The sequence below is a fragment of the Arvicola amphibius genome, chromosome 1, assembly GCF_903992535.2.
Source record: "Arvicola amphibius chromosome 1, mArvAmp1.2, whole genome shotgun sequence".
In the NCBI taxonomy this organism is placed as follows: domain Eukaryota; kingdom Metazoa; phylum Chordata; class Mammalia; order Rodentia; family Cricetidae; genus Arvicola; species Arvicola amphibius.
In genome coordinates this window covers 102,154-130,090 of record NC_052047.1, presented here as the reverse complement: position 1 = coordinate 130,090, position 27,937 = coordinate 102,154, and the positions used below count along the sequence as shown (strand labels likewise).

The 27,937-nt window shown below is 38.9% G+C and overlaps 1 protein-coding gene across 1 annotated transcript in view; it reads left to right on the top strand.

The window, feature by feature from the left end:
* The first annotated feature begins 18,974 nt into the window (after positions 1 to 18,974).
* LOC119818460 (zinc finger protein 120-like) overlaps positions 18,975 to 27,937 on the top strand; it is a 29,994-nt gene continuing 21,031 nt past the window's right edge. Inside the window, exon 1 of the mRNA XM_038335834.2 lies at positions 18,975 to 19,087. Coding sequence (XP_038191762.2) covers positions 19,061 to 19,087 — 27 coding nt within the window. The 5' untranslated portion in view covers positions 18,975 to 19,060. The remainder of the gene's footprint in view (positions 19,088 to 27,937) is intronic.

The window sequence follows — 27,937 nt, the reverse complement described above, 5'->3', positions numbered from 1 at the left end:
TGGGAACCCCTCTAGAGTCAAGTCTCTTAATACTCCTAAGATGGCTCCCTTAATTAGGATATATGCTTCCCTGCTCCCATATCCACCCTTCCTATATCCCAAGCATCCCATTCCCCCAAGCTCTCCCTATCCTCCCCTTCACGCTTTGCCCTCCCCATCTCCGCTTGACCCAACCCACCCCACCCCCAAGATCCCAATTTTTGCCCAGCAAACTTGTCTGCTTCCAATATCCAGGAGGATAACTATATGTTTTTCTTTGGTTTCACCTTCTTATTGTCTTATCAAGGATCACAAATTATAGGCTCGATGTCCTTTATTTACGGCTAAAAACAGATTATGAGTGAGTACATCCCATGTTCATCTTTTTGGGTCTGGGTTGCCTCACTCAGAATAGTGTTTTCTATTTCCATCCATTTGCATGCAAAATTCAAGATGTCATTGTTTTTTACCGCTGAGTACTCTAATATGTATATATTCCACACTTTCTTCATCCATTCTTCCACTGAAGGGCATCTATGTTGTTTCCAGGTTCTGGCTATTACAAATAATGCTGCTATGAACATAGTTGAACAAATGTTTTTGTAGTATGATTGGGCATCTCTTGGGTATATTCCCAAGAGTGGAATTGCTGGGTCCTGGGGTAGGTTGATCCCGAATTTCCTGAGAAACCACCACACTGCTTTCCAAAGTGGTTGCACAAGTGTGCATTCCCACCAGCAATGGATGAGAGTACCTCTTACCCCACAACCTCTCCAGCACAGGCTATAATTGGTGTTTTTGATTTTAGCCAATCTGATAGGTGTAAGATGGTATCTCAAAGTTGTTTGATTTGCATTTCCCTGATCGCTAAGGAGGTTGAGCATGACCTTAAGTGTCCTTTGGCCATTTGGATTTCTTCTGTTGAGAATTCTCTGTTCAGTTCAGAGCCCCATTTTTAAAATGGGTTAATTAGCAATTTGAAGTCTAGTCTCTTGAGTTCCTTATATATTTTAGAGATCAGACCTTTGTCAGTTGCAGGGTTGGTGAAGATCTTTTCCCAGTCAGTGGGCTGCCTTTGTGTCTTAGTGACAGTGTCCTTTGCTTTACAGAAGCTGCTCAGCTTTAGGAGGTCCCATTTATTCAATGTTGCCCTTAATGTCTGTGCTGCTGGGGTTATACGTAGGAAACAGTCTCCTGTGCCCATATGTTGTAGAGTACTTCGCACTTTCTCCTCTATCAGGCTCAGTGTGTTCAGATTAATATTGAGGTCTTTAATCCATTTGGACTTGAGTTTTGTGCATGGTGATAGATATGGATCTACTTTCATTCTTCTACAGGTTGCCATCCAGTTATGCCAGCACCATTTGTTGAAGATGCCCTCCTTCTTCCATTGTGTACTTTTGGCTCCTTTATCAAAAATCAGGTGTTCATAGGTTTGTGGGTTAAGCTCCGGGTCTTCTATTCGATTCCATTGGTCGACTTCTCTGTTTTTATGTCAATACCAAGCTGTTTTCAATACTGTAGCTCTGTAATAGAGTTTGAAGTCAGGGATGGTAATGCATCCAGAAGTTCCTTTATTGTATAAGATTGTTTTGGCTATCCTGGGTTTCTTGTTTTTCCATATAAAGTTGATTATTGTCCTCTCAAGGTCTTGAAGAATTTTGTTGGGACCTTGATGGGGAGTGCATTGAATCTATAGATTGCTTTTGGTAGAATTGCCATTTTTACTATATTGATCCTCCCAATCCAGGAGCAAGGAAGATCCTTCCATTTTCTGGTATCCTCTACAATTTCTTTCTTCAGAGAATTAAAGTTCTTGTCAAATAGATCCTTCACTTCCTTGGTTAGAGTTACCCCAAGATATTTTATGCTATTTGTGGCTATCGGGAAAGGTGATACTTCTCTGATTTCTCTCTCTGCTTCCTTATCATTTGTGTATAGGAGGGCAACCGATTTTTTGGAGTTGATCTTGTATCCTGCCACATTACTGAAGGAGTTTATCAGCTGTAGGAGTTCTTTGGTGGAGTTTTTTGGGTCGCTTATGTACACTATCATATCATCTGCAAATAACAACAGTTTAACTTCTTCCTTTCCAATTCAAATCCCCTTGATCCCCTTGTGTTGTCTTATTGCTATTGCTAGAACCTCAAGCACTATATTGAAGAGATAAGGAGAGAGTGGACAGCCTTGTTGTGTTCCTGAATTTAGTGGGATGGCCTTAAGTTTCTCTCCATTTAATTTGATGTTAGCTGTTGGTTTGCAGTAAATAGCCTTTATTATATTTAGGAATGACCCTTGTATCCCTAATCTCTCCAAGACCTTTATCATAAAGGGGTGTTGAATTTTGTCAAATGCTTTTTCAGCATCTAATGAGATGATCATATGGTTTTTATCCTTCAGCTTATTTATATGATGGATTACATTGATAGATTTTCGTATGTTGAACCAGCCCTGCATCTCTGGGATGAAGCCTACTTTATCATAGTGGATAATTTTTCTAATGTGTTCTTGGATTCGGTTTGCCAGTATTTTATTGAGAATTTTTGCGTCAATGTTCAGGAGTGAGATTGGCCTGTAATTCTCTTTCTTGGTTGAGTCTTTGTGTGGTTTAGGTATCAGGGTAACCGTAGCTTCATAAAAGGAACTTGACAATGACTCTTCTGTTTCTATATTATGAAATACCTTAAGGAGTATAGGTATTAGGTCTTCTTGGAAGTTCTGGTAGAATTCTGCATTGAAACCATCTGGTCCTGGGCTCTTTTTGGTAGGGAGGTTTCTGATAACAGTTTCTAATTCTTCGCGACTAACAGGACTATTTAGATTGTTCAACTGGTCCTGGTTTAACTTTGGTATATGGTACTTATCTAAAAAACTGTCCATTTATTTTACATTTTCCAATTTTGTGGCATACAGGCTTTTGTAGTAAGATCTAATGATTCTCTGAATTTCCTCGGTGTCTGTGGTTATGTCCCCCTTTTCATTTCTGATCTTATTAATTTGTGTGTTCTCTCTCTGCCGTTTGATTAGTTTGGCTAAGGGTTTGTCAATCTTGTTGACTTTCTCCAAGAACCAGCTTTTGGTTTCATTGATTCTTTGGATTGTTTTCTGTGTTTCTATTTTGCTGATTTCTGCCCTTAGTTTGATTATTTCCAGTCTTCTACTCCTCCTAGGTGAATCTGCTTTTTTTTTCTAGAGCTTTTAGGTGTGTTGTTAAGTCTCCAATGAGTGCTTTCTCCGTTTTCTTTAAGTGGGCACTTAGTGCTATGAACTTTCCTCTTAGCACTGCTTTCATTGTGTCCCATAGGTTTGAGTATGTTGTGTCTTTATTTTCATTAAATTCAAGAAAGACTTTAATTTCTTTCTTTATTTCTTCCTTGACCCGGGTGTGGTTCAGTAGTTGACTGTTCAGTTTCCATGAGTTGGTAGGCTTTCTGGGGATAGTGTTGTTGAATTCTAATTTTAATCCATGGTGATCCAATAAAACACAGGTGGTTACTAATATTTTTTCGTAGCTGTAGAAGTTTGCTTTGTTACCGAGTATATGGTCAATTTTCGAAAAGGTTCCGTGAGCCACAGAGAAGAAGATATATTCTTTTCTATTTTGGGTGGAATGTTCTATAGATGTCTGTTAAATCCATTTGGTTCATTACCTCCATTAAGTCTTTTAATTCTCTGTTATGTTTCTGTCTGATTGACCTGTCCATTGGTGAGAGAGGAGTGTTGAAGTCTCCTACTATTAATGTGTGTGGTTTGATGGCTGCCTTGAGTTCTAGTAATTTTTCTTTTACATAAGTGGGTGTTTTTATATTAGGGGCATAGATATTCAGGATTGAGACTTCATTCTGATGGATTTTTCCTGTTATGAGTATAAAGTGTCCCTTTCCATCTCTTCTGATTGATTTTAATTTGAAGTCAACTTTGTTAGAAATTAGTATGGCCACACCTGCTTGTTTCTTAGGACCATTTGCTTGATACAACTTTCCCCAACCCTTTACTCTGAGTAGATGTCTGTCTTTGGGGTTGAGGTGTGTTTCTTATAAACAGCAGAATGTTGGATCCTGTTTTCGTATCCAATCTCTTAGCCTGTACCTTTTTATAGATAAATTGAGTCCATTGATATTCAGTGATATTAATGACCAGTGGTTGTTAAATCCGGTCATTTTTTTTTCTTGTAGTAGAGTTTGTGTGTTACCCTTCTTTGAGTTGTGCTGGTGAAAGGTCGCTAGATGTCTGAGTTATTGTGGGCATTGTTGGACTCCTTTTTAGTGATTTTCCTTCTATTACTTTCTGCAAGGCTGGATTTGTGGCTACATATTGTTTAAGTCTGTTTTTGTCCTGGAATATCTTGTTTTCTCCATCGATGGTGAATGCAAGCTTTGCTGGGTATAGTAGTCTAGGCTTGCATCCATGTTCCCTTAGTGTCTGTAGGTCACTGAGACTCTAAAGAGCTGGAAAGAGGAGGATCAGTCCCACTCCTACCCCTGTGGATTGGAGTTTTTCTTGATTTTTCCAGCAGCTTTCAAGTTGATGAAAGGCTCTTGCAAAATGTGGTTAAATATGATTCTCTTCTCATTAGATGTTCCTTCAATACTCTGTCTCTGTCTTTTATGATGACTGAATTCAACTTAGGAACTCATACTCTGTACATAAACAGACAGACAGACACACACACACACACACACAGACACACACACAGAGTGAGAAATCAAATGAATGAATGTGAGAGACAGACAGAAATGAGTAACAGTTCCTCTTTCAGAAATGATTGCTTTATTCAACCTTCAATAACCTTGATTTTTCTAGCAGCATACTGTGGCAAATTGTGGCTGAATTTGACTTTCTGCTCATCAGACAAGGAGCCCTCAGGATCCTGTCTCTGTCTTTCATGATCACTGAATTGTCTTAGAACTTGGTGAAAATGCACATCTTTATGTATGAATAGCAGGTCACTGCCCTCTGATTTGTTTGATTCTTTAAGTTTAAAGAAAGATTTACGTATTTTATGCATAGGAATGCTCTATCTGCATGTATGCCCTTCTGTCAGAAGAGGGCACCAGATCCCATCACGTGGTTTTTGGAAATTACAGAAGGAAGAGTAGCCAGCATTCTTTTTTTTTTTTTTCTCTCATGGTTTATTTTTTTTTATATTTAAAAATTTCCATCTCCTTCCCCCCTCCTCCCCCCTCCCTCCCCTCCTTCTCCCCCTTCTCTCCCCTCCTTCTCCCCCTTCCCCCCCCCCCCCCCTCCACCCATACCTCCCCTCCCTCCCTCTCAAGGCAGCATTCTTAATTACCATCTCTCCATACCTTGATCCAAGATAGGTATTTTGAAAATACCTTGACTTCAAAATTGAGTCAAAAGGAGTGTTACTTTGGAGAAGAGATTTTGCTTTTATTTCTACAGAAAATGAGAGGCTGTGCATTTATCCTGGGTTAAGAAAAATTATGTTTGATCAAGGAAGATCCCCTGAGAAATCTCTGATAGGAGCGGATGGCCCAGATGTCTGAGTTCTACATCCAGAACATATTCAAGACTGCTGCCTGAGATGATCAAGCCTCACAGGATACTCCAGTCATGACTTGATCATAATTCTAAATTTTCTTTAGGTCCCCATAAGAATATCAGCACCCCCAATCAGCAGAAACTAGCCTGGAAAACTACTCCCACATTCCCAAAAAATGAACTATGGATATTTTCCTTTGTTTAGAATGTTGATTACAAGTTGTTTTGAATAATGGTCAGGAGAAAAGCTAAACAAAAAATATTAGACTCAGAGTTCTTTTTTTAAAGGGGGTGCTGTGGGACAATGGTCTTTTATCCTGTTATTTGTATTATTTTTAATAAAGTTCTGATTGGCCAGTAGCCAGGCAGGAAGTAGAGGCATGCCAATGAGAATTCTGGGAAGAGAAAGTTTCAGTCTGCAGTCATGACCGAGTCTCAGAGGAAGCAAGATGTGACTGCCTCACCAAAAATGGTACCAAGCCACATGAATAACTCAGACAAGAATTATGGGCTAATGTAATTTATAAGAATTAGTTAATAATAAGCCTGAGCTAATAGGCCAATCAGTTTATAACTAATGTAGACCTCTGTGTGATTCTTTGGGTCTTAATGGCTACAGGACTGGGTGGGACAGAAAACCTTGGTCAACAGTCACAGAGTAGTTACATTCCATTTCTCAAGTGAATGATTAAGAACAGTCATCTTGACAACTCACTGCTGTGGGACAATGGTCTTCTACCTTGTAAAGATTTGTCACTTGTATTGCTTTAATAAAACTTTGATTGGCCAATATCAAGGCAGGAAGTATAGGTGGGACAACCAAAACATGAGAATTCTGGGAAGACAAAAGGCTGAATTTGCATTAGTTACCCAGACATGTCAGACACAGAGGAAGCAAGATGAATATGCCTTGCTGATAAGAGGTACCAAGCCATGTGGCTAACACAGACAAGAATCATGGGTTAATGTAAGTTATAAGAGTTAATAAGAAGCCTGAGCTAATAGGACAACCAGTTTATAATTAATGTAGACCTTGGTGTGATTCTTAGGGACTGAATGACTGTGGCACCAGACAGGACAGAAACCTGTCAACAACTCACATGCAATATATCTAAGTAACTTATCACAGAACAAGGAAGGAGGATTTTTTTAGTTAATTCTTTTATTGCAGGTTGCTAGTTGTGGTAGTAAAGAAAGAGTCAACCAATTTATCTATCTAGAGAGGTAATCTTATAAGGAATTGTTGCGGGAGCTCCTTCCGCTCCTTCAGCCAATAGCCACTGAGATACCAGCCCATTGGGGTGTGGTCTCTCTTTAAAAAAGCAGTAATTGCCCTCCACTCGCTCTCTGGCTTCTCTGCTTCCAGAGACTAGGCTCCCTTCCTGATTGTGCAGAGGGCTGTTGTCTGGAACGGTGATCTGTAAGTTTTCCCTTTTAAATAAATAACTATTCTACTAATCATAATTCCTAACCGGTGTATGATCATTTATAACTTACGCCTTCATCTGGCTCCTAAACTTTTGGTTTTAGAACCCCTCTCCCCAACTCGGCTGCCTGCCGCCAGCTCGGCTTGGCACGAGCCCTCCCTCAATGGTGGCCTGTGCCCTGTGCGTGGAGCCAGCATTTCAATATAAATTATCATGCAGTGGCTTTTCTTGCTGCAATTCTTTATATTTTCTCTTTGCACGCCTCAGATTGGCTTCAAGTCCCCACGCACCTTATCATTTGCCTCCCCATGTGGATTTAAACTCCACAGGCCCCTCATTGTTACAAGGAATTTAAAGGAGTCATAACCTAAATTAGTAATAGTCTCGGAAAATAAGAAAATATAACATATTCTGTACTATAGTTAGGACTGATGGCCATTTTGTCCTTTTGCCCTACATTTCCCCAGGTATGGGAGAGGCCAGTTTTATACTTATCCATGACAATTTTTTTTAGCTAACATTCTATAATCAGAATTCATAAATTCTACATTCTCTTTGGGTCCCACAGACTCTCAGAGAGTGTGGATCTTGGACAGAGAGAGATGTGTGGGGTGTTGTAAATCCTCTAGTTCAGGCTCAGGTCAGCATTCTTGAGATACCGTAAATCTCTTATCTTCAGCTCAAGCCAGCACTCCCAAGATACTGTGGCTTTAAATCTTAAAGTGTGCTTTCTGCCCTGTGTGTAACCTTTGACTATAAAAAAGAGACTTGTAGCTCTTTCTTGGGGCTATAGAGTCTTGGGGCTGTAGCCTTGACCAGTTAGAATTTCTTTTCCTGTGGTATTTCTGAACAAAAGTTGTTTCTCTTTCTAAATCTTGGTTCTCTATTCCTTGTCACCTGTGCAGTTCTAGGACCCAACACTTTTATACATAAAAAACAGTCGGCTGAACTTTGAATCTTCAGGGAACATACCCATATCAGAAAACTGATGTCAAGAATCTGAGCAGAGAATTCATAATCATTCTTGGTCATCAATCAGACCCAGCAAGGAAAGGAGTGCATGCAGCAATCAGTTTGTTTTGCTCTTTCAACACTAGTCCAACAAGTCAGACAGCTCAGCTACATGTCCTTGTAAACTTTTAGATTGTTATTCTGGGGTTGTTTATCTTAAAAACCACAAGAAAAGCATCTGGTATAACCTAAAGTTATTTTAAAGCCTTGTTTTAGCTAATGGTGAGGTCATTTTTCAGCCATAAAACTAAAGGAATTTTAGTTTTATTGCTCACAGTCAACATCAATTTGAGCTATGATCTGAAGTAGCTCCTTAGGGGGAACTCATAGGCCCTGACTGTGTAGCATTTTTATTCAACAAAATTCTGATAAGCTAACATTATTAATATCAGACAATGTTACAGCTTAAGGAGAAATCATCTTCTTGACAATCCACAAATGAAAATGCCTAGTTGATCAGGATTTATTCCATGAGATAAACATACTACAATACAGGCAATTGGGGGGGGGGTCTCTCCATATCCATTCTCACCATGCCAGATACCAGGGAAAGACTGTAATAGAAAAACATGTCAAGGGGACAGCTAAAAGGGACTTTTAAGGGCCAGCCTTAAAACTTCCTCTCACGGTCTAAAGGAAATGCTACAATAAGTGAAGGAATGAGGATTTGAGAGCCAAAGAAAAGAATCTGTTCACCACACATTCTTTCTATCTAAGTATCTTTATTATTATACAAAAGTCTTATTTTACAGCAAGGGTACTTACTGGCTTATATACATTTACTGCTGTGGGACAATGGTCTGTACCCTGTCACTTGTGTTGGCCAGTAACCAGGCAGGAAGTAGAGGTGGGGCAATGAGAATTCTGGGAAGAGGAAAGAGTCAGTCTGAAGTTGTTACCCAGACACAGAGGAAGCCAGATACAGAGCAAGCAAGATGTGACTGCCTCGCTGAAAAAGGTACCAAGTCACATGGCTAACACAGACAAGAATTATGGGCTAACATAAGAGTTAAGAAGAAGCCTGCACTAATAGGTCAATCAGTTTATAAGTAATGTAGACCTCTGTGTGTTTCTTTGGGACTAAACGGCTGTGGGGCCAGGTGGAACAGAAAGCTTGGTCAACAATTTACAGCAGTAATTCTTTTGGCAATGCAATGCAAAGCTTGAGTTACTCAGGATCACCAAGGCAGATAAGATTCACACACAGAGAAATCACTGTCCTCTATCATTTATGGCACAAGGCAGCAGTGGTAGTGAAGGCCCCTTGATGAGATCAACTAGGGATTAAATCAATCTAAGAGGGAGAAATTGTATGCTTATCTATGTTCCTAAGTGTAGCTAAATATTAAACTAAAAATCTACTAACCAACCAATTTCATGAATACAGTAGAACTTTTTCCTCCATGCGCCACTTGGCTCTGGTACCATTTTTCTGATGGACAGGGTAAGCATCCTGGTAGGTAGGCAACCTGCGTGTGCCTTAGAGGAATACATGCAACTTTTGGCTGCTGCACTTTCGCTATAGTCAGGTGCTTCAAAGAAGCTACCTAAAGATAACACCTATTGCTTAAGGCTCTAGAACAAAGACAGGGTTTAAGCTTAATTTGCACAAGAAATGGAACCTCATACCTTCTAGCTGCTCTGGCCACCTTGGCATAGGTCTTCAGCAGGTCTGTGGGAAAGTTTACTTTTCTCTGGGGATGAGCAAACAGCTGATTACTTTTCCCGTTATTATCTCTGGGTAAATTCAAGCAAGAAGATCTCTAAACTAAGATCTTGTGTTAAGAAACTGAGGTAAGTGCAAGGAGTTAAGAATCTTTTAGTGCGAGATTAGCTTAAATTATTGCTTCTCTTATCTGTAAGTGAGGTAAAACCAGGGTTGTGTAGTACTTTCAGACATGTAATTCTATGTCCTTGAAATACTTTTGCCTAGACACTTAAAACTGACCGAGTGCCTGCCAATAAAGATAACTGCAGGAAGGCAGATCTCCACATTTTACATTGGAGAATTGAGCAAAGACCTGGTTGTGGGAAACAGTTTTTTTTTTCAAACTGTGTGACTGTTTTCAGACATAGCTAGGGGATGTCATCAATATACCCCAAATACATAGGGGAAATTGTGCCCAATAAATGATCAAATAGTGTTAAAGTATGGAAAATAAACCCCAAATCTGTAACAAGTGGGAATAAGCTACAGCAAGAAATCGACAGCAAGAAACAGTCATTTCATTTAAAAGACAATAATGGCAACATGCTTTATGTCTTGGTTTAAATCATTCAACAGAATCCTTAATTCTGGTGGGTTGACTTTATAAAATGACAATTGAATAATTACTGCAAAATCCTGCAGACCATAACAGACAGCAGAAGCAAAGACATTCTGGGGTCTGTAGCCTTGCTTAAAACTAGATTTCCCATCAAAGAATTTCCTCCTCATGGGTTGACACCTTGAATTTCAATTACCAACTGCTGTTCTTGTGACCTGGCTACCAGCATATTGATTTATTTCACTGCATATCATGTACTCAGTTCTCATAAACTTATATGAACTTTTACAGAATTTAAAACAACATTATGCAATGAGGATTTCTCTGCACCTGGCCTCATGATTAGTAAGGTTGCCCCTGGAATATATTGAGCTGATGAATGTATGAATCCAGAATGAAGACTTTTGTGAACAGAAATTGCTTGTTCATTTCTGGCCATCCAGACCCAAATAATTACACAGAAACTATATTAATTACAATATTGCTTGGCCTATTAGCCTAGGATTCTTATTAAGTAATTCTTACATTTTAAATTGGTTCCAGTTCCCACACATGCAGAGAACTGTGAATTGCTACCCTCACTGTGAGCTTATCCCCAAATAAATAAACCTTTGTTATACTCCTTTCCAGGCTATTGTGGAACTCTTCGTATTACTACAGATTTTAGTCATTAAAGTTCCATCCCTAAACCTGTCAGCGATTAAGATTTCTATGGTAGAAGATATTTATTACACTTTACAATTAGAAACTGTCCAAAGAAAGAGGAAACTATTTCTAGAACATTGCTATTACACATGACAGTCAACAAGAAAGTTAACTATGCTTACAAATTTTTGAAAGCAAGTGAATCTGCATTTGCAGATGTATCCTCTGGAAAACAGCATTTAGAGAAGAAAAAGAGCAGAAATGACCCTCTCTAAAAAAGAGTAAACAGTGCTAAAGGGAAATTCTTTTAGAATCTAGTTATCTTACATTAATTGTGTGACAATGAACATGCTGCACACCACAGGCTAAAATATTAAATTCCTAGGCCAAAGAATTAATAACTTCTATTGGAGTTGTTGTACAGTGTGTTCCACAGACCCCCAAATATTAGGTTATTGTCATTGTTCTTGATTATTATTCAGAAATGAATGGCAAATCCCTAAGGTTGAAGATATTATATACTGAGTTATACAACAAAAGGGAAACAAAGCTTATATTTACTTGGAGATTCATGCCTACTGTCTAATTCTAAAAATAAGCGAATTTGGGATACATGCTACTGGAAGACAATACCAATCTTCAATCGAATCCACCTGTGAACTGACCTTACAGTCCAAAATAATGACTAGCCCCACAAGATATGGACACTTGTGCAATTATATCTAAATAAAATCATTAGATACCAAGTTGATTTTCTGTACACACAAATAAACATTAAGTATAGAAGCATTTACCACAATTAAAATCAAGCAGGAAGGAAAGCACTTTCCTTCAGGAAGGTCTGCTCAAACCTGCCTCCCCAGTACTCTGGTACAAAAATTAGGTGAGAGCATTCTCCTTATTTTTGGACAGGATACACTTTTTCTCCTTCATTGTTATGCTGTCTAGTATAGAGAGCTTGTACAGAACTAAGCATAGAATATTCAAAATATTTTGTTCATTATGAATATACTAGTTATTTCACTGTGCTTTTAAAATTTGCCACGCCAATTCAATGAATTTATATATAAAAACCAAGCATATAGCAATCCCTTTGTAGTAACCATCACTCTCAGCTCAATAACTCCTGATGGTCATATAAAAACAAAGCCCTCCAGTTACTGAATCTCACATAACAGGTAATGCAATTCCTCACCCACCACTGGACTTTTCTCTAAAAAAAGACTGCTACTGGAGTAGTAAAGGGCAAATGGAATTTGAGTGGGAAATTGAAATTTCATAATAAAGGTGTACCTCAGTGGATTGGCTACTGTCTAGCTCATGTGCGACCCTGTGTTTATTTTCAGCATTGCTCACACACTACATACACACAAACATTTCCAACACACAAACCAATCTTAATTTTCAATATACAGATGAACTATAGCTATATAAAATTATTTTCTTATGCTTGAGGGATGCATAAGCATGCAACATAAAAGAGCTACATGTCTCTTACCAGATCACACACACACACATGTAGTGAGGCAAAGCACACAAGTATTAACACACAAATGAGTAAGATAAGATACATGTTATTCTTTGTTTTGCTTTAAGCTTTTATATGTGTTTATGACTATGCTCACATAAAGAAAAACTATTTTAAAGTAACTATTTTACATATCGTTTATTTTAACTATTTTAAACATCATTTACAAGATGGTGGGAACAACTAATCAATGGCAATGGAGAAAAACCACATAATTATAGTGAAAAATATCTGCAAAGGTGTTCTATAACAACACCTCTTTCAATTTAAGTCACCATGAACAAACCAATTTGTTAAGCATATTATACTGTAGCGAACATAGATCAGTTCTGCCTCATGCTAACTAGTACTCTTTTATAAAGGTAGACATTTGTATGCATGAGAATTTTTTTCAGGTAGGTAGGACTATCTAAATTTTCAATCTCCCTCTTTAAATCTCTCCTGTCATCAGCCTAATCTTCAAATTTCCTATTGTTTTACCTCCTTTTCCATTTTACTCCTTCAGTCAGTTTCATGCAAGGAAATATTGGTCTTTTGTGCACATATAGTATTCTAGTTTGGGATGTCCTCTGTGAGTATCTCAAGGGCACTACCCTTTCCATGGTCTTTCTCCTTATGTTCATTAATGTATCTGATCAAATTCAACAAAAATACACAAAAAGGTGAAGTTGTCTATTTGCTTTGTTTATCAAAGATATAGTATCAAAAATGTAATTTTGAATTGATAGACTCAGTAACTTTTTTTTTGCAAAAAAACAGAGCATGATTCAGAAGATAGCAGGTTGCCCTAAACTGTGACATTTAGGAAGTAGATTTGGTCTTGAAAACATTAATGCCCATATTAGAAGAATCATAATCATACATGGTTCAAAACCAAGCAATATTTCCTTTGATTGTGCATAGTATTGATTATGAATTAATAATATGCTCCAGAATATTGTTTGCTCTAACATAAAGATTGGAGAAGGAAAGTATGAAAATGGCGGTCAGCACTCCCCAAATTTAGAAAAATGAGAAATTCTAAAAACATCCAGGAAGCATAAGCTAGAAGATATTTGGAGATAGTCTAATCCTGATGACAAAACCAAACAATCAACAACCAAAAAGAAAATTATATACAATCTCTGATGAGCATACATGGAACAATTATTAATAAAATACCTGCAAATCAAATTAAATAACACAAACAGATTTTCTATTATGTTCAAGTCAGCTTCATTCCAGAGAGAAGGAAAATTTTAATATGTATAAATTTTAAAATGTATCCCAGCACTCGGGAGGCAGAGGCAGGCGGATCTCTGAGTTCGAGGCCAGCCTGGTCTACAAGAGCTAGTTCCAGTACAGGCTCTAGAAACTACAGGGAAACCCTGTCTCGAAAAACCAAAAAAAAAAAAATGTAGTCCACCACATATGTGGACTGAAGGATAGAAAAATGATCACACCATTTGATTCAATAAAAGACCTTTGACAAAATACAGCATCCATCCATGATAAAAGTCTTGGAGAGAATAGAGATACAAAGGATATATTTTAACATAATAAAGGCAATATACAGAAATCCCATAGTCAAAATTCTAAAAAGAGAAGAAACTGAAAATGTTTATGCTAAAATCAGGACTTAGACAAATTCTTCTTGTTTCTTTTTATCACAGTTTTTATAATGTTAGCTAGAGCAATAAAACAAGTGAAGGAGATAAAGCAGATACAAATGAGAAAGGAAGAAGTCAAAATATATTTATTTCCACTTGATACGATTTTATACATAAAAACCTAGAGTATACAAAAACCCCTAGAGCTGATAAATATTCAGAAAAGTATCAGGATATAAAATTAAAACACAAGTCAGTATCCTTCTCATATACAAATGACAAACAGAAAGAAATCAAGAAGACAATTCCATTCTCAATAATCTAATAAAATAACAAAGCAAAACTAAAATTCTTGAAAAAGATTTGATCAAAGAAACAAACGATTTGTGCAATGAAAACTTTAAAACACTGAAAAATGTGATTAATGATACCAGCATATGGAAAGACTTCACATGCCCATGGATTACCAGGATTAATGTGAAAATTGCCAAGAAAAATTTTCAAAGCAATTAAAAATATTTTTTGAATTTCATATTTAAATACAAATGACTGATGATATCCAGAACAAAACTAAATATTAACATCCTTAAAAACATCAATCAACATGTTGGGGTTATCAGCATAACAGATCTCAAGTTATGTTGCAGTGCAATTATAAATGCAAAATTTGTATTGGCATAAAATAGTCACTTATCCAAGGGATAGAACTGATGTCGTCATATAAATCCACATTCCTACAGTCACCTAATTTTTGACAAGGGAGCCAGTTATACACAATGGATAAGTTACAGCATCTTTAATAAATAGCTCACTTCAAAATGAAACATATCAGGGGCCTCTCAGTACGACTCTCAGTGGTCCCTCAGGGTTCAGACAGGATGCTTAAAGCAAGCAAAACTAGCTAAAGGGGTCTGAGCAGGAATGAATCAGCCCACACACGTCTTCTTTTTAAGTCTTTATTCTTCAAAAACGTGCTGTCTTGATCCCACAAGATTTTAAGTTTATATACCCACACAAGACACAATTAACATTTCTCTGACAATAGCAGGGATACTAGGCATGCATTTTTCAGGGCCAGGAAGACAGATATGGCTGACAAGGTGGGTGCCTGTTTTCTTTATGTCTCAGAGCGGGTATGGTTGTGAAATGCCTGGGCATATCTGAAAAGGGTAAAGAGAGGAAGGGGCTATGATTTATAAGAGGAGGGAGAGAGAGTTTGTGTGCTACTACATTTGTGTAGTTAGTTAAGCTAGAAGTTTGTAATTGATAAATGTAGAAAAATGGGAGAGGGGGCTGGAAAGATGGCTCAGAGGTTAAGAGCACTGACTGCTCTTCCAGAGGTCCTGAGTTCAATTCCCAGCAATCACATGGTGGCTCACAGCCATCTATAATGAGATATGGTGCCCTCTTCTGGCTTGCAAGCATACAGGGAAGGAATGTTGTATACATAATAAATAAATAAATCTTAAAAAAAAGAAATATGGGAGAGAACACAGTAACGTTGTGCACTGTCTGAGCATTTTTTTCACTTCCTTCCACGGCAGCTGGGAACACAGAATTGTGTTAACCATGGCAACCAGCATAAGTCACTGAACAAAAATGGATGGTGTTTGATCTGCTTTTAGCATTTTGCCAAATGATAGCAAAAGGGAATCTCTTAGCACTAGATCAAAGTGAAAATCTGCAGCAATGTAAAATCTGGAGGTTGCTGCTTCCAGTCTCTGGCTAAGCGGCTGGGCACTGATACCTGCTGATGCCCAGGTGAGAAGGAATTCCTTTCTCTGGGATTAGTTTAAGTGATCCAAGGCTTTTTTCTTGTATCTCTAGGGATAAAGGCACAGTTAATTTCCTAGACTAAGATCTTGTATCAAATGAAACCGAGGTGAAGGTAAGTACGGAATATTAATAGCTTGTTAGAGTAGAGCAGGAGCCAGTGGTTTGTGATCTCCTAAGATAATGGTTAGAGAAATCATGGTGTCTGGTCCTCTTTTCTCAGTGCCTGTCTTTTTGAGGCTCTGAATGTGGTCTATTTGCAAGGCTCCTTTCCTTGTCGATGTCCTGCCATAAAAGATAACCATGGGGGGGGGGAGTTATCTTTATGTAGATTTGACTATGAGAACAAAGGTTTCTTAGACTTAATGATTACTTTCACACCAGGACCTCATAGTGTGGTAAAGGTCATCCAGTACAGAAGGGAGTTATGCCCAATAATTAATTAATACACTACTTAGGATTTTTGTAACAAATCCCATTATGGGAGAGGGTAGTACCATGGCTTCACAAGGGTCTTGAATTACTTACTGCAACTCCTAATCCTGGGGACTTTTCTGACTCAATAGAGGCAGTTAAAATTAGTGGGTGATGCTTTCATAATTGTTCTAAGGAAAAGGTAGATAGCACCATCTTGTGGAGAAAGTGAATCATAGCCCCATAGTGGTAGGAAGTCATGGGTACATAGGAGGAAACATCTGGAACATTAACCGTGTCTCACAGTTCTTGGAAGGAGATTAAGGCGATGCATGTTCTCACCTTTAGATCATAAAGCATCTTCTTTCAATACTGTTATTTCAATAAAAATAGTCATCTGGTATTTGAGACTGCCTGTTGAGATTTTGACAGGGTGGCAGGTACTGCACTAAATATGTCTCACGTGGATCTGCTTCATAACTGGCACTGTCCATTTATCAAAATAAAACTTTGCAAGAGCAAACTGTGGGGAGGTTACTCAATAGGACAGATCCTGAATTTTAATCCCCAAAATCTACATAAAGCCAGATACAGTAATGTATGTCTGTAATATTGTTACTCCTAAGGTTGGTGTTAGAAGAATCCCCAGAAGCTTGCTGGACACAGAACCGAGTATACCTATCTGAAAAATCAAAACAAAACATAAGGGGACAGTTAAAGAGTACAAGCAGAGGGTCCCGTAGAGGCAACAGCTAGAAGCTAACCGTTTTTGCCAGTACCTGCCCAGCTGTAAAGCAGAGAGGCAGGAAATGATTGTGAAATGCTTACCTCTGTACACAGTGGCTGCCAGGATGTCTGCTCTTAAGGTAGAAAGTGTTTGCTAAAGGTTAACAGTGGTTGTCAGCTCTCTCTCTCTCTCTCTCTCTCTCTCTCTCTCTCTCTCTCTCTCTCTTTCTCTCTCTCTCCAAAATGTGTTTGGGCTTACAACTTTATATTTCTGTATTTCTGGGCTGGACTGGACCCTTAATTTCTATATTTTATTCCTGGACTCTTCATTATTGAAGAAGGAAGCTCTCTCTTTGCCTGCTTGCTCTAGCTCTGGCTACCAAGTTCATTTCTTTACCAGCATTAGAGCCTACTTCCTTGAAATTTTGGTATATACTGAAGACCAGCTGAGATATCCAGCCTCATGAACTTAACAACTACTAGACTCTTTAAATTTCTATTGTTAGGCAGTCATTTTTGGATTACCTGGACCACAGTTTGTAAGACATTCTAATAAATTCACTTTTTATATACATGGAGAGATTCATTCTACCAGTCCTATTTATGTAGACAACTTTGAATAATGCTGCTGTGGGTTTTTTCACCTGCCCATTGAGGAAGATGTGATGGCATTAGTGCTCATAAACACTTTTTTCCTGTCTTATCATTCTCTAAGTATTCAACTTTCCCTGAAAACTACTCTTTATTATTATCCATTTGACAACAGTTTGTTCTGAATTTCAGGAAGGAAACTCCAAAGGAATGGAGCCATCATGCAGCTTTCTGGTGGGATAAAGACTTATTTTCTGTTTTTAATCTGTGATCTAGTTCTTGGTTTTCTTTCCTGATTATCTGAACTCCCTATGACAACCAGGTAAAAATTACGTTCAGTTCACCTGAACTCAGTATGGTGTCACATAACAAATATCTCCTTTTGTGTCTTTAAATCTCCCTTTCGCTGTTAATATTCTGGGCATCCTTCCACCTGTGGGACAGGGACATAGTAAGCTGTAGTGGCCTGTATAAGCTAGCTAGCTACATGTGTCAAGGAGAGCAGGAAGATAGCAGGGTCTGCTACTGGAGCCAGGGGCACGTGCTATGGAAACATATCTCTGCTTATCTAGAAAAGGTATTTGGGATGAAAGGCAGGGTCAGGAACCATTGAGCTGTGTCTTACTTTTCATTTTTTAAATTTTTATTTAATAACTAATTTTATTTAATAACTAATAAATAATCAATTAATTTTTTGTTTTTCAAGACAGGATTTCTCTGTAGCTTTGGAGCCTTTCCTGGAACTAGCTCTTACAAATTTCTTTTTCTTTCTTTCTTCCTTCCTTCCTTCCTTCCTTTCTTTCTTTCCTTCCTTCCTTCTTTCTTTCTTTCATTTTCTTTAATTTTTAATTTATTTTTAGTTTTTCGAGGCTGGGTTTCTCTGCACCTTTGTAGACTGTTCTGGAATTAGCTCTTGTAGATCTATCTATCTATCTATCTATCTATCTATCTATCTATCTATCTATCTATCTATCATCTATCTATCATCTATCTATCTATCATCTATCATCGCTATCTATCATCTATCTATCTATCATCTATCTATCTATCTATCTATCTATCTATCTATCTATCTATCTATCTATCTATCTATCTAATCTATCTATCATCTCTCTCTATCATCTATCTATCTATCATCTATCTATCTATCTATCTAATCTATCATCTCTCTCTCTATCATCTATCTATCTATCTATCTATCTATCTATCTATCTATCTATCTATCTATCTATCTATGTATTGTCTTTCGAGATAGGGTTTCTCTGTAGCTTTGGAGCCTTTCCTGTAACTAGCTTTTGTAGACCAGGCTGGTCTAGAAATCAAAGAGATTCGCCTACTTCCCTCTGCTTCCCAAGTGTTGGGATTAAGGGCATGCGCTGCCACCATCACCACCCGACTGAGCTGTGTCTTTAAGCACAGTATAACTCTATGGGAGGTGCTTTTGTCACTCAGGCCTCACTGGCCAATCAGGCCCTCCGGGCGACCTGCCAGTCAGGAGTTGTGCATGATTCTTCCTGTGACGGCTACTTTCAAGCTTTACTTTGAAGAGAAGATGGCGTCAGTGGTTTCGTGTGCTCTGATGTGAGTGCAGGGACCTGAGCAGGGAGCATGGGCAAGCTGAAAAACCACGACGTGGTGAGTTTGGGGCTATTCTCAGACCGGGAGAAGCGGCTAGTTGAGCCATGGGAGACAGTGTGGTGCGTCCACCTCTGGCCGGGTGGGAGCCGGTGACCAGATGCAGAGTTCATCATGTTTCTGCCTGGTCCTGCTGGTCCTGCATGCCCCAGCAGGCTCTGCGTGATCCTGCGTGATTCTGCATGTTCTTTGAAATTCCCGAGCTGGCTGGCAGCCTCTGAGTAACTTCACTATCCTTACTGCGCCTGTTCAGAGATTTGGGAACGGGACTTCACTGTGAAATGAGGGCTCTCTTCGTGCTTGTATTGTCGCAATGGAACACAGATTTGCCAACGTCAGAGAGCCCTGGTCCCTCTAGTATCTTCCAGAAGTTCTGCGCTTTGAACATTTAATATTTAGGTTTAGGATCCATCTGGAGTTAATTCTGTGGAGCTTGTAAACAGTATTTCCTGTGTAGAGTAGCGCTCCACTGCTAAACTGTGGAAGAGTAGACCTGATGGGTAATAGAGTTTCCAGTTCTTGGGAAACATTAAGTCACACAGTGGAATTTAGGTAAGGGAGAGCTGCATCCCAAACACCCCAAAGGCAATGACATTCTAACCTTGCCTGTTAGAGATTAGTATAATAAGATGTAAAAGTTTGTTCCCCAGGATTAACCAGCTACATTCCCATCACAAAGGAGACAAGCCTGATTTACAACCAGCACAAATGCCCATCCCTCCATTAAAAAACTAGCTTCTAAATGCTGCTCAAGGGGCCATTACAGGGTCACAACCAACATTAAGTGCTATTGTGCCATGTGGGTATATTAATTCTAAAATTAATTTCCAGTCTTTACGAAAAGTGATTTTAAGTCAAGGTCTCCTATTTTGACTGCGATGTGCTTGAACCCTGTCTGTAGCCTCACAAGGCATTGTCCTTGTTCTCCTCTTGACTAAACACTCTAAACCTTGGATTACATGTTTGCTGCACCACACAGTTCTAAAATTACCACACAGTTCTAAAATTGTGTTTGCATCACATATTTGAAAACTGGTAATCTGGTTTCTAGAAGTTCTGACTATTGCAGCCTACTTTCAAGTTTGTCTTTTATAAGTTTTAAATAGTTTAAAAGCTGGTAGAACTCTGGTGATGTTCATTGTCTTTTAGCAATACATTATTAAAATGATTCTAACTTTCTGCTATCACCAGCTGCAATGGTGTGATTCATTGATGTTTAGTTCCAGGGGACAAAGAGAGTTTCTGAGCTGCAGAGGTTTCTTAGGTGTGTATGGTGTTGGTCAGGTAGATCAAGCAGAATCTATACCTTGTGCTATAATCCATGTGACAGGAAGCAGAAATTATTCTATATTGTTTTTGGACTGTGCACCAGTGGGGCTGGGTTTACCTGAAAACACAAAGAAGTCTAAGGGGCTGCAGAACCATAGCAGTAGATCATCTCTTTTTGCAGAGAGGTATCTAGAGCATGGGGTCTCTCTGGAAGAAATACCAGTAGCTGGAGGGTCAGAAACAACAGTTTCAGGGTCACTTTGAAGTGATTTTGTGAAAATGTGAAGTCTTTGTTTATTTAATTTCTATACACATAGTATCATAGGTAGCTGGGTATCATTGGTCAAGATCACATGTTTCCTGACTAAGTCTCCTTTGGTCTTTTGATTAATAGCTGACTATGTTTTCCTGCTTTTATTCTTGGCTTTCTCTCTCTATCCTCTTTGTTCTTTCCCAAGTATCATACACATTCTTGTTGATCAGCCTTGTGGTAATTTTTTTCCCCGAGACAGGGTTTCTCTGTAGCTTTGAAGCCTGTCCTGGAACTTGCTCTGTAGACCAGGCTGGCTTCATATTTACAGAGACCCTCCTGTCTCTGCCTCCTGAGTGTTGGGACTAAAGGTGTGTACCACCACCACCCAGAAAGGAATCATATTATGTCAGTCTGTGTTCTATTTTTTCATAATCCCATTGATTACTCTGAGTGCTTCCAATATGAATGTAGCTTTGTAATCAGCTTTCCTGTTATAAATTGTTAGGAACTGTCATTGTACTATATTCATTTATGGTGCAAATTTACCATACACATCATCTTAATTTTGATGCATCATGTTTCCAAGGATCATTTATTTACTTTTTTATTTATTGAGGTTTTGTTGCTCTTGTTAATCTGTGAGAGACTTTTGGTTTATTGGATAAAAGGTATTATAGATGTTGGCAGGTGGCTCACCACATACTCATTTTTGGAGGTGACCTGAGTTCAGATACATACACTTATGTTGTGAGGCTCATAACTCTACTTTTCAGATCCAGGGCATCTGAACCCTTCTTTTTTGTATGTTACTTGTATACATATGAAAGACATTCTCACTCATGCACAAACATATGCAAAAAAATAGCAATAAGCTTGTTTTCAAAAGTGCTTGTGGTTTATAATTAGAGTAAAACAATTGCTTTAGGTGTCCACTGATTCTTTAAAAATATGTTATTTTACATTTTGTTTTAAAATGTTTTCATTTCCTGACTCTGATTGCAGACTTTCAGGCAATCATCAATCAAGGGGAGCAAAATGGTGTTAACAGACATACTTTTCTTTACTATAAGATAATGAGATTTTTTTTTTTCGTAGTCAAAACTATTTTCTATGAAGGTAAGACATGAGAAGGTTTCAAGTGAATCTCTCCAGTTTCAGTGGAACAGCCCTCCTCACCTGAGCCATTTTCTATTATTGGGAAAGGGTAAAGAACTGAAGTGTATAGGATGAGTGCTGGTCAGTGATTTCTTAGAGTTTGATTTTGGTTAGAATCTTGTAGTTTTTATTTAAAGGAACATAATATGTCTTTGTTTGTCAGTGCTACCCATCTATGTTGTTGATTTTATTCATTGTTATCTAAATATATTGTATATGCTTGTTGCTGTGGTCTCTATTCGTTTACCTAGATTTTCCATTTCCAGCCGGACCTCGGTTTGTGTTTTCTTCCTTGCCTCCATTTCAGTTTTCAGGTCTTGAACTGTTTCCATTATCTGTTTGATTGTTTTTCCTTGGTTTCCTAGGATATCATTTATGGATTTACTCAATTCTTCAAACTTTTTGTTATTCTTCTCATCCATTTCTTTTTTTTTTTTTTTTTTAATTTGTCTGAATGGCACATTTGTTTTTTTTTTTTTTTTTTTTTTTTTCTCATGGTTTATTTTTTTTTATATTTAAAAATTTCCATCTCCTTCCCTCCTCCTCCCCCCTCCCTCCCCTCCTTCTCCCCTTTCTCTCCCCTCCTTCTCCCCCTTCCCTCCCCTCCCCTCCACCCATACCTCCCCTCCCTCCCTCTCAAGGCCAAGGAGCCATCAGGGTTCCCCACTCTATGCTAAGACCAAGGTCCTCCCAACTCCCCCCAGGTCCAGGAAGGTGATCGACCAAGCTGAGAAGGCTCCCACAGAGCCCGTCCATGAAGAAGAATCAGAGCCCAGAGCCATTGTCCTTTGCTTCTCAGTCAGCCCCCGCTGTTGGCCACACTCAGAGAGACGGGTTTGGTCGCATGATCCATCAGTCCCATTCCAACTGGAGTTGGTGATCTCCCATTAGTTCTGTCCCACCGTCTCCATGAGTGAACGCACCCCTCTCGTTCCTGACTTTCTCCCTCATGTTCTCGCTCCTTCTGCTCCTCATCGGGACCTTGGGAGCTCAGTCCAGTGCTCCAATGTGGGGCTCAGTCACCTTCCCCATCTGTCGTCAGCTGGAGGTTCCCTCACGGTCCTGACTTTCTTTCTCATGTTCTCTCTCCTTCTGCTCCTCATCAGGACCTTGGGAGCTCAGTCCGGTGCTCCAAGGTGGGGCTCTGTCATTTTCTTCATCTATCGTCAGGTGGAGGTTCTATGGTGATATGCAAGAAATTCATCAGTATGGCTATAGGAACTGGCCTTTTCAGGCTCCCTCTCCTCAGCTGCCCAAGGAACTAACTGGGGGCGTCTCCCTGGAAACCTGGGAACCCCTCTAGGGTCAAGTCTCTTGACAACCCTCAGGTAGCTCCTTAAATTCAGATATATGCTTCACTGCTCTCATATCCACCCTTCCTATATCCCAAGCACCCCATTCCTCCGAGCTCCCCCCGCTCTCCCCTTCACACTTTTCTCTCCCCATCTTCCCTTGGCCCAGTCTTGCCCAACCCTCAAGTTCCCAATTTTGCCTGGCGATCGTGTCTACTTCCAATATCCAGGAGGATTACTATATCTTTTTTGGGAGTTCACCTTCTTATTATCTTCTCAAGGATCCCAAACTTATAGGCTCGATGTCCTATAATCATGGCTAGAAACCGAATATGAGTGAGTACATCCCATGTTCATCTTTATGGGTCTGGGTTACCTCACTCAGAATAGTGTTTTCTATTTCCATCCATTTGCCTGCAAAATTCAAGATGTCATTGTTTTTTACCGCTGAGTAGTATTCTAGCATGTATATATTCCACAGTTTCTTCATCCATTCTTCCACTGAAGGGCATCTAGGCTGTCTCCAGGATCTGGCTATTACAAATAATGCTGCTATGAACATAGATGAGCATATGCTTTTGTTGTATGATTGGGCATCTCTTGGGTAGATTCCCAATAGTGGAATTGCTGGGTCCTGGGGTAGGTTGATCCCGAATTTCCTGAGAAACCGCCACACTGCTTTCCAAAGTGGTTGCACAAGTTTGCATTCCCACCAGCAATGGATGAGTGTGCCCCTTACCCCACAACCTCTCCAGCAAAGGTTATTATTGGTGTTTTGGATTTTAGCCAATCTGACAGGTGTGAGATGATATCTCAAAGTTGTTTTGATTTGCATTTCCCTGATAGCTAGGGAGGTTGAGCATGACCTTAAGTGTCTTTTGGCCATTCGAACTTCTTCTGTTGAGAATTCTCTGTTCAGTTCATCGCCCCATTTTTTAATTGGGTTAATTGGCATTTTACCGTCTAGTCTCTTGAGTTCCTTATATATTTTAGAGATCAGACCTTTGTCAGTTGCAGGGTTGGTGAAGATCTTTTCCCAGTCAGTAGGCTGCCTTTGTGTCTTAGTGACAATGTCCTTTGCTTTACAGAAGCTGCTCAACTTCAGGAGGTCCCATTTATTCAATGTTGCCCTTAAAGTCTGTGCAGCTGGGGTTATGCATAGGAAACGGTTCCCTGTGCCCATTTGTTGTAGAGTACTTCCCACTTTCTCCTCTATCAATCTCAATGTGTTCAAATTAATATTGAGGTCTTTAATCCATTTGGACTTGAGTTTTGTGCATGGTGATAGATATGGATCTACTTTCATTCTTCTACAGGTTGACATCCAGTTATGCCAGCACCATTTGTTGAAGATGCCCTCTTTTTTCCATTGTGTACTTTTGGCTCCTTTATCAAAAATCAGGTGTTCATAGGTTTGTGGTTTAAGATCCGGGTCTTCTATACGATTCCATTGGTCAACTTCTCTGTTCTTATGCCAATACCAAGCCGTTTTCAATACTGTAGCTCTGTAATAGAGTTTGAAGTCAGGGATGGTAATGCCTCCAGAAGTACCTTTATTGTATAAGATTTTTTTGGCTATCCTGGGTTTCTTGTTTTTCCATATAAAGTTGATTATTGTCTTCTCAATCTCTGTGAAGAATTTTAATGGGACCTTGATTGGGATTGCATTGAATCTATAGATTGCTTTTGGTAGAATTGCCATTTTTACTATGTTGATCCTCCCAATCCACGAGCAGGGGAGATCCTTCCATTTTCTGGTATCCTCTTCAATTTCTTTCTTCAAAGACTTAAAGTTCTTGTCATATAAATCCTTCACTTCCTTGGTTAGCGATACTCCCAGATATCTTATGCTATTTGTGGCTATTGTGAAAGGTGATACTTCTCTGATTTCCCTCTCTGCTTCCTTATCCTTTGTGTATAGGAGGGCGACTGATTTTTTGGAGTTGATCTTGTATCCTGCCACGTTACTGAAGGAGTTTATCAGCTGTAGGAGTTCTTTGGTGGAGTTTTTGGGGTCGCTTATGTATACTATCATATCATCTGCAAATAATGAAAGTTTAACTTCTTCCTTTCCAAATTGGATCCCCTTGATTCCCTTATGTTGTCTTATTGCTATTGCTAGAACTTCAAGCACTATATTGAAGAGATAAGGAGAGAGTGGACAGCCTTGTCGTGTTCCTGAATTTAGTGGGATAGCCTTGAGTTTCTCTCCGTTTAATTTGATGTTAGCTGTCGGTTTGCTGTAAATAGCTTTTATTATATTTAGGAATGACCCTTGTATCCCTAATCTCTCCAAGACCTTTATCATAAAAGGGTGCTGAATTTTGTCAAATGCTTTTTCAGCATCTAATGAGATGACCATATGGTTTTTTTCCTTCAGTTTGTTTATATGATGGATTACATTAATAGATTTTCGTATGTTGAACCAGCCCTGCATCTCTGGGATGAAGCCTACTTGATCGTAATGGATAATTTTTCTAATGTGTTCTTGGATTCGGTTTGCCAGTATTTTATTGAGAATTTTTGCGTCCATGTTCATGAGTGAGATTGGCCTGTAATTCTCTTTCTTGGTTGAGTCTTTGTGTGGTTTAGGTATCAGGGTAACTGTAGCTTCATAGAAGGAATTTGGCAGTGACTCTTGTGTTTCTATATTATGAAATACCTTAAGGAGTATAGGTATTAGGTCTTCTTGGAAGTTCTGGTAGAATTCCGCATTGAAACCATCTGGTCCTGGGCTCTTTTTGGTAGGGAGGTTTCTGATAACAGTTTCTAATTCTTCGCGACTAACAGGACGATTTAGAGCATTTACCTGGTCCTGGTTTAACTTTGGTATATGGTATTTATCTAAAAAACTGTCCATTTCTTTTACATTTTCCAATTTTGTGGCATACAGGCTTTTGTAGTAAGATCTAATGATTTTCTGAATTTCCTCTGTGTCTGTGGTTATGTCCCCCTTTTCATTTCTGATCTTGTTAATTTGCGTGTTCTCCCTCTGCCGTTTGATTAGATTGGCTAAGGGTTTGTCAATCTTGTTGATTTTCTCCAAGAACCAGCTTCTTGTTTCATTGATTCTTTGGATTGTTTTCTGTGTTTCTATTTTGTTGATTTCTGCCCTCAGTTTGATTATTTCCAGTCTTCTACTTCTCCTAGGTGAGTCTGCTTCTTTTTTTTCCAGAGCTTTCAGGTGTGCTGTTAAGTCACCAATGAGTGCTTTCTCCGTTTTCTTTAAGTGGGCACTTAGTGCTATGAACTTTCCTCTTAGCACTGCTTTCATTGTGTCCCATAGGTTTGAGTATGTTGTGTCTTTGTTTTCATTAAATTCAAGAAAGACTTTAATTTCTTTCTTTATTTCTTCCTTGACCCAGGTGTGGGTCAGTAGTTGACTGTTCAGTTTCCATGAGTTTGTGGGCCTTCTGGGGGTAGCATTGTTGTTGAATTCTAATTTTAATCCATGGTGATCCGATAAGACACAGGTGGTTACTAATATTTTTTTGTAACTGTGGAAGTTTGCTTTGTTACCAAGTATATGGTCAATTTTCGAAAAGGTTCCATGAGCCGCAGAGAAGAAGGTATATTCTTTCCTATTTGGGTGGAATGTTCTATAGATGTCTGTTAAGTCCATTTGGTTCATTACCTCCATTAAGTCTTTCAATTCTCTGTTAGGTTTCTGTCTGATTGACCTGTCCATTGGTGAGAGAGGAGTGTTGAAGTCTCCAACTATTAGTGTGTGTGGTTTGATGGCTGCCTTGAGTTCTAGAAGTGTTTCTTTTACATAAGTGGGAGCTTTTATATTAGGGGCATAGATATTCAGGATTGAGACTTCATTCTGAAGGATTTTTCCTGTTATGAGTATAAAGTGTCCCTTTCCATCTCTTCTGATTGATTTTAGTTTGAAGTCAACTTTGTTGGAAATTAGTATGGCCACACCCGCTTGTTTCTTAGGGCCATTTGCTTGATAAACCTTTTCCCAACCCTTTACTCTGAGTAGGTGCCTGTCTTTGTGGTTGAGGTGTGTTTCTTGTAAACAGCAAAATGTTGGATTCTGTTTTCGTATCCAGTCTCTTAGCCTGTGCCTTTTTATAGGTGAATTGAGTCCATTGATATTAAGTGATATTAATGACCAGTGGTTGTTAACTTCAGTCATTTTTAGTAGTAGAGTTTGTGTGTTTCCCTTCTTCTAGTTGTGCTGGTGAAGGGTCGCTAGATGCCTGAGTTATTGTCGGCGTTGTTGGACTCCTTGGTTTGTGATTTTCCTTCTATTACTTTCTGCAAGGCTGGATTTGTGGCTGCGTATTGTTTAAATCTGTTTTTGTCCTGGAATATCTTGTTTTCTCCATCAATGGTGAATGCAAGCTTTGCTGGGTATAATAGTCTAGGCTTGCATCCATGTTCCCTAAGTGTCTGTAGCACATCTATCCAAGCTCTTCTGGCTTTCATGGTTTCCATTGAGAAATCAGGTGTAATTCTGATAGGTTTCCCTTTATATGTTACTTGACCTTTTTCCTTTGCAGCTCTTAATATCTGTTCTTTATTCTGTATGTTTTGTGTTTTGATTATTATATGGCGTGGGGATGCTTTCTTTTGATCCAGTCTATTTGGTGTTCTGTAGGCTTCTTGTACCTTCATAGGAACATCCTTCTTTAGGTTGGGGAAGTTTTCTTCTATAATTTTGTTGAATATGTTTTCTGGGCCTTTGAGTTGTAATTCTTCTCCTTCTTCTACCCCAATTATTCTTAGGTTTGGTCTTTTCATGGTGTCCCAGATTTCCTGAATGTTTTGTGTTAAGAATTTGTTGGATTTGTTTAGTTCTTTAATCTGTGAGTTTATTTCTTCTATAGTATCTTCAGAGTCCGAGATTCTTTCTTCCATCTCTTGTATTCG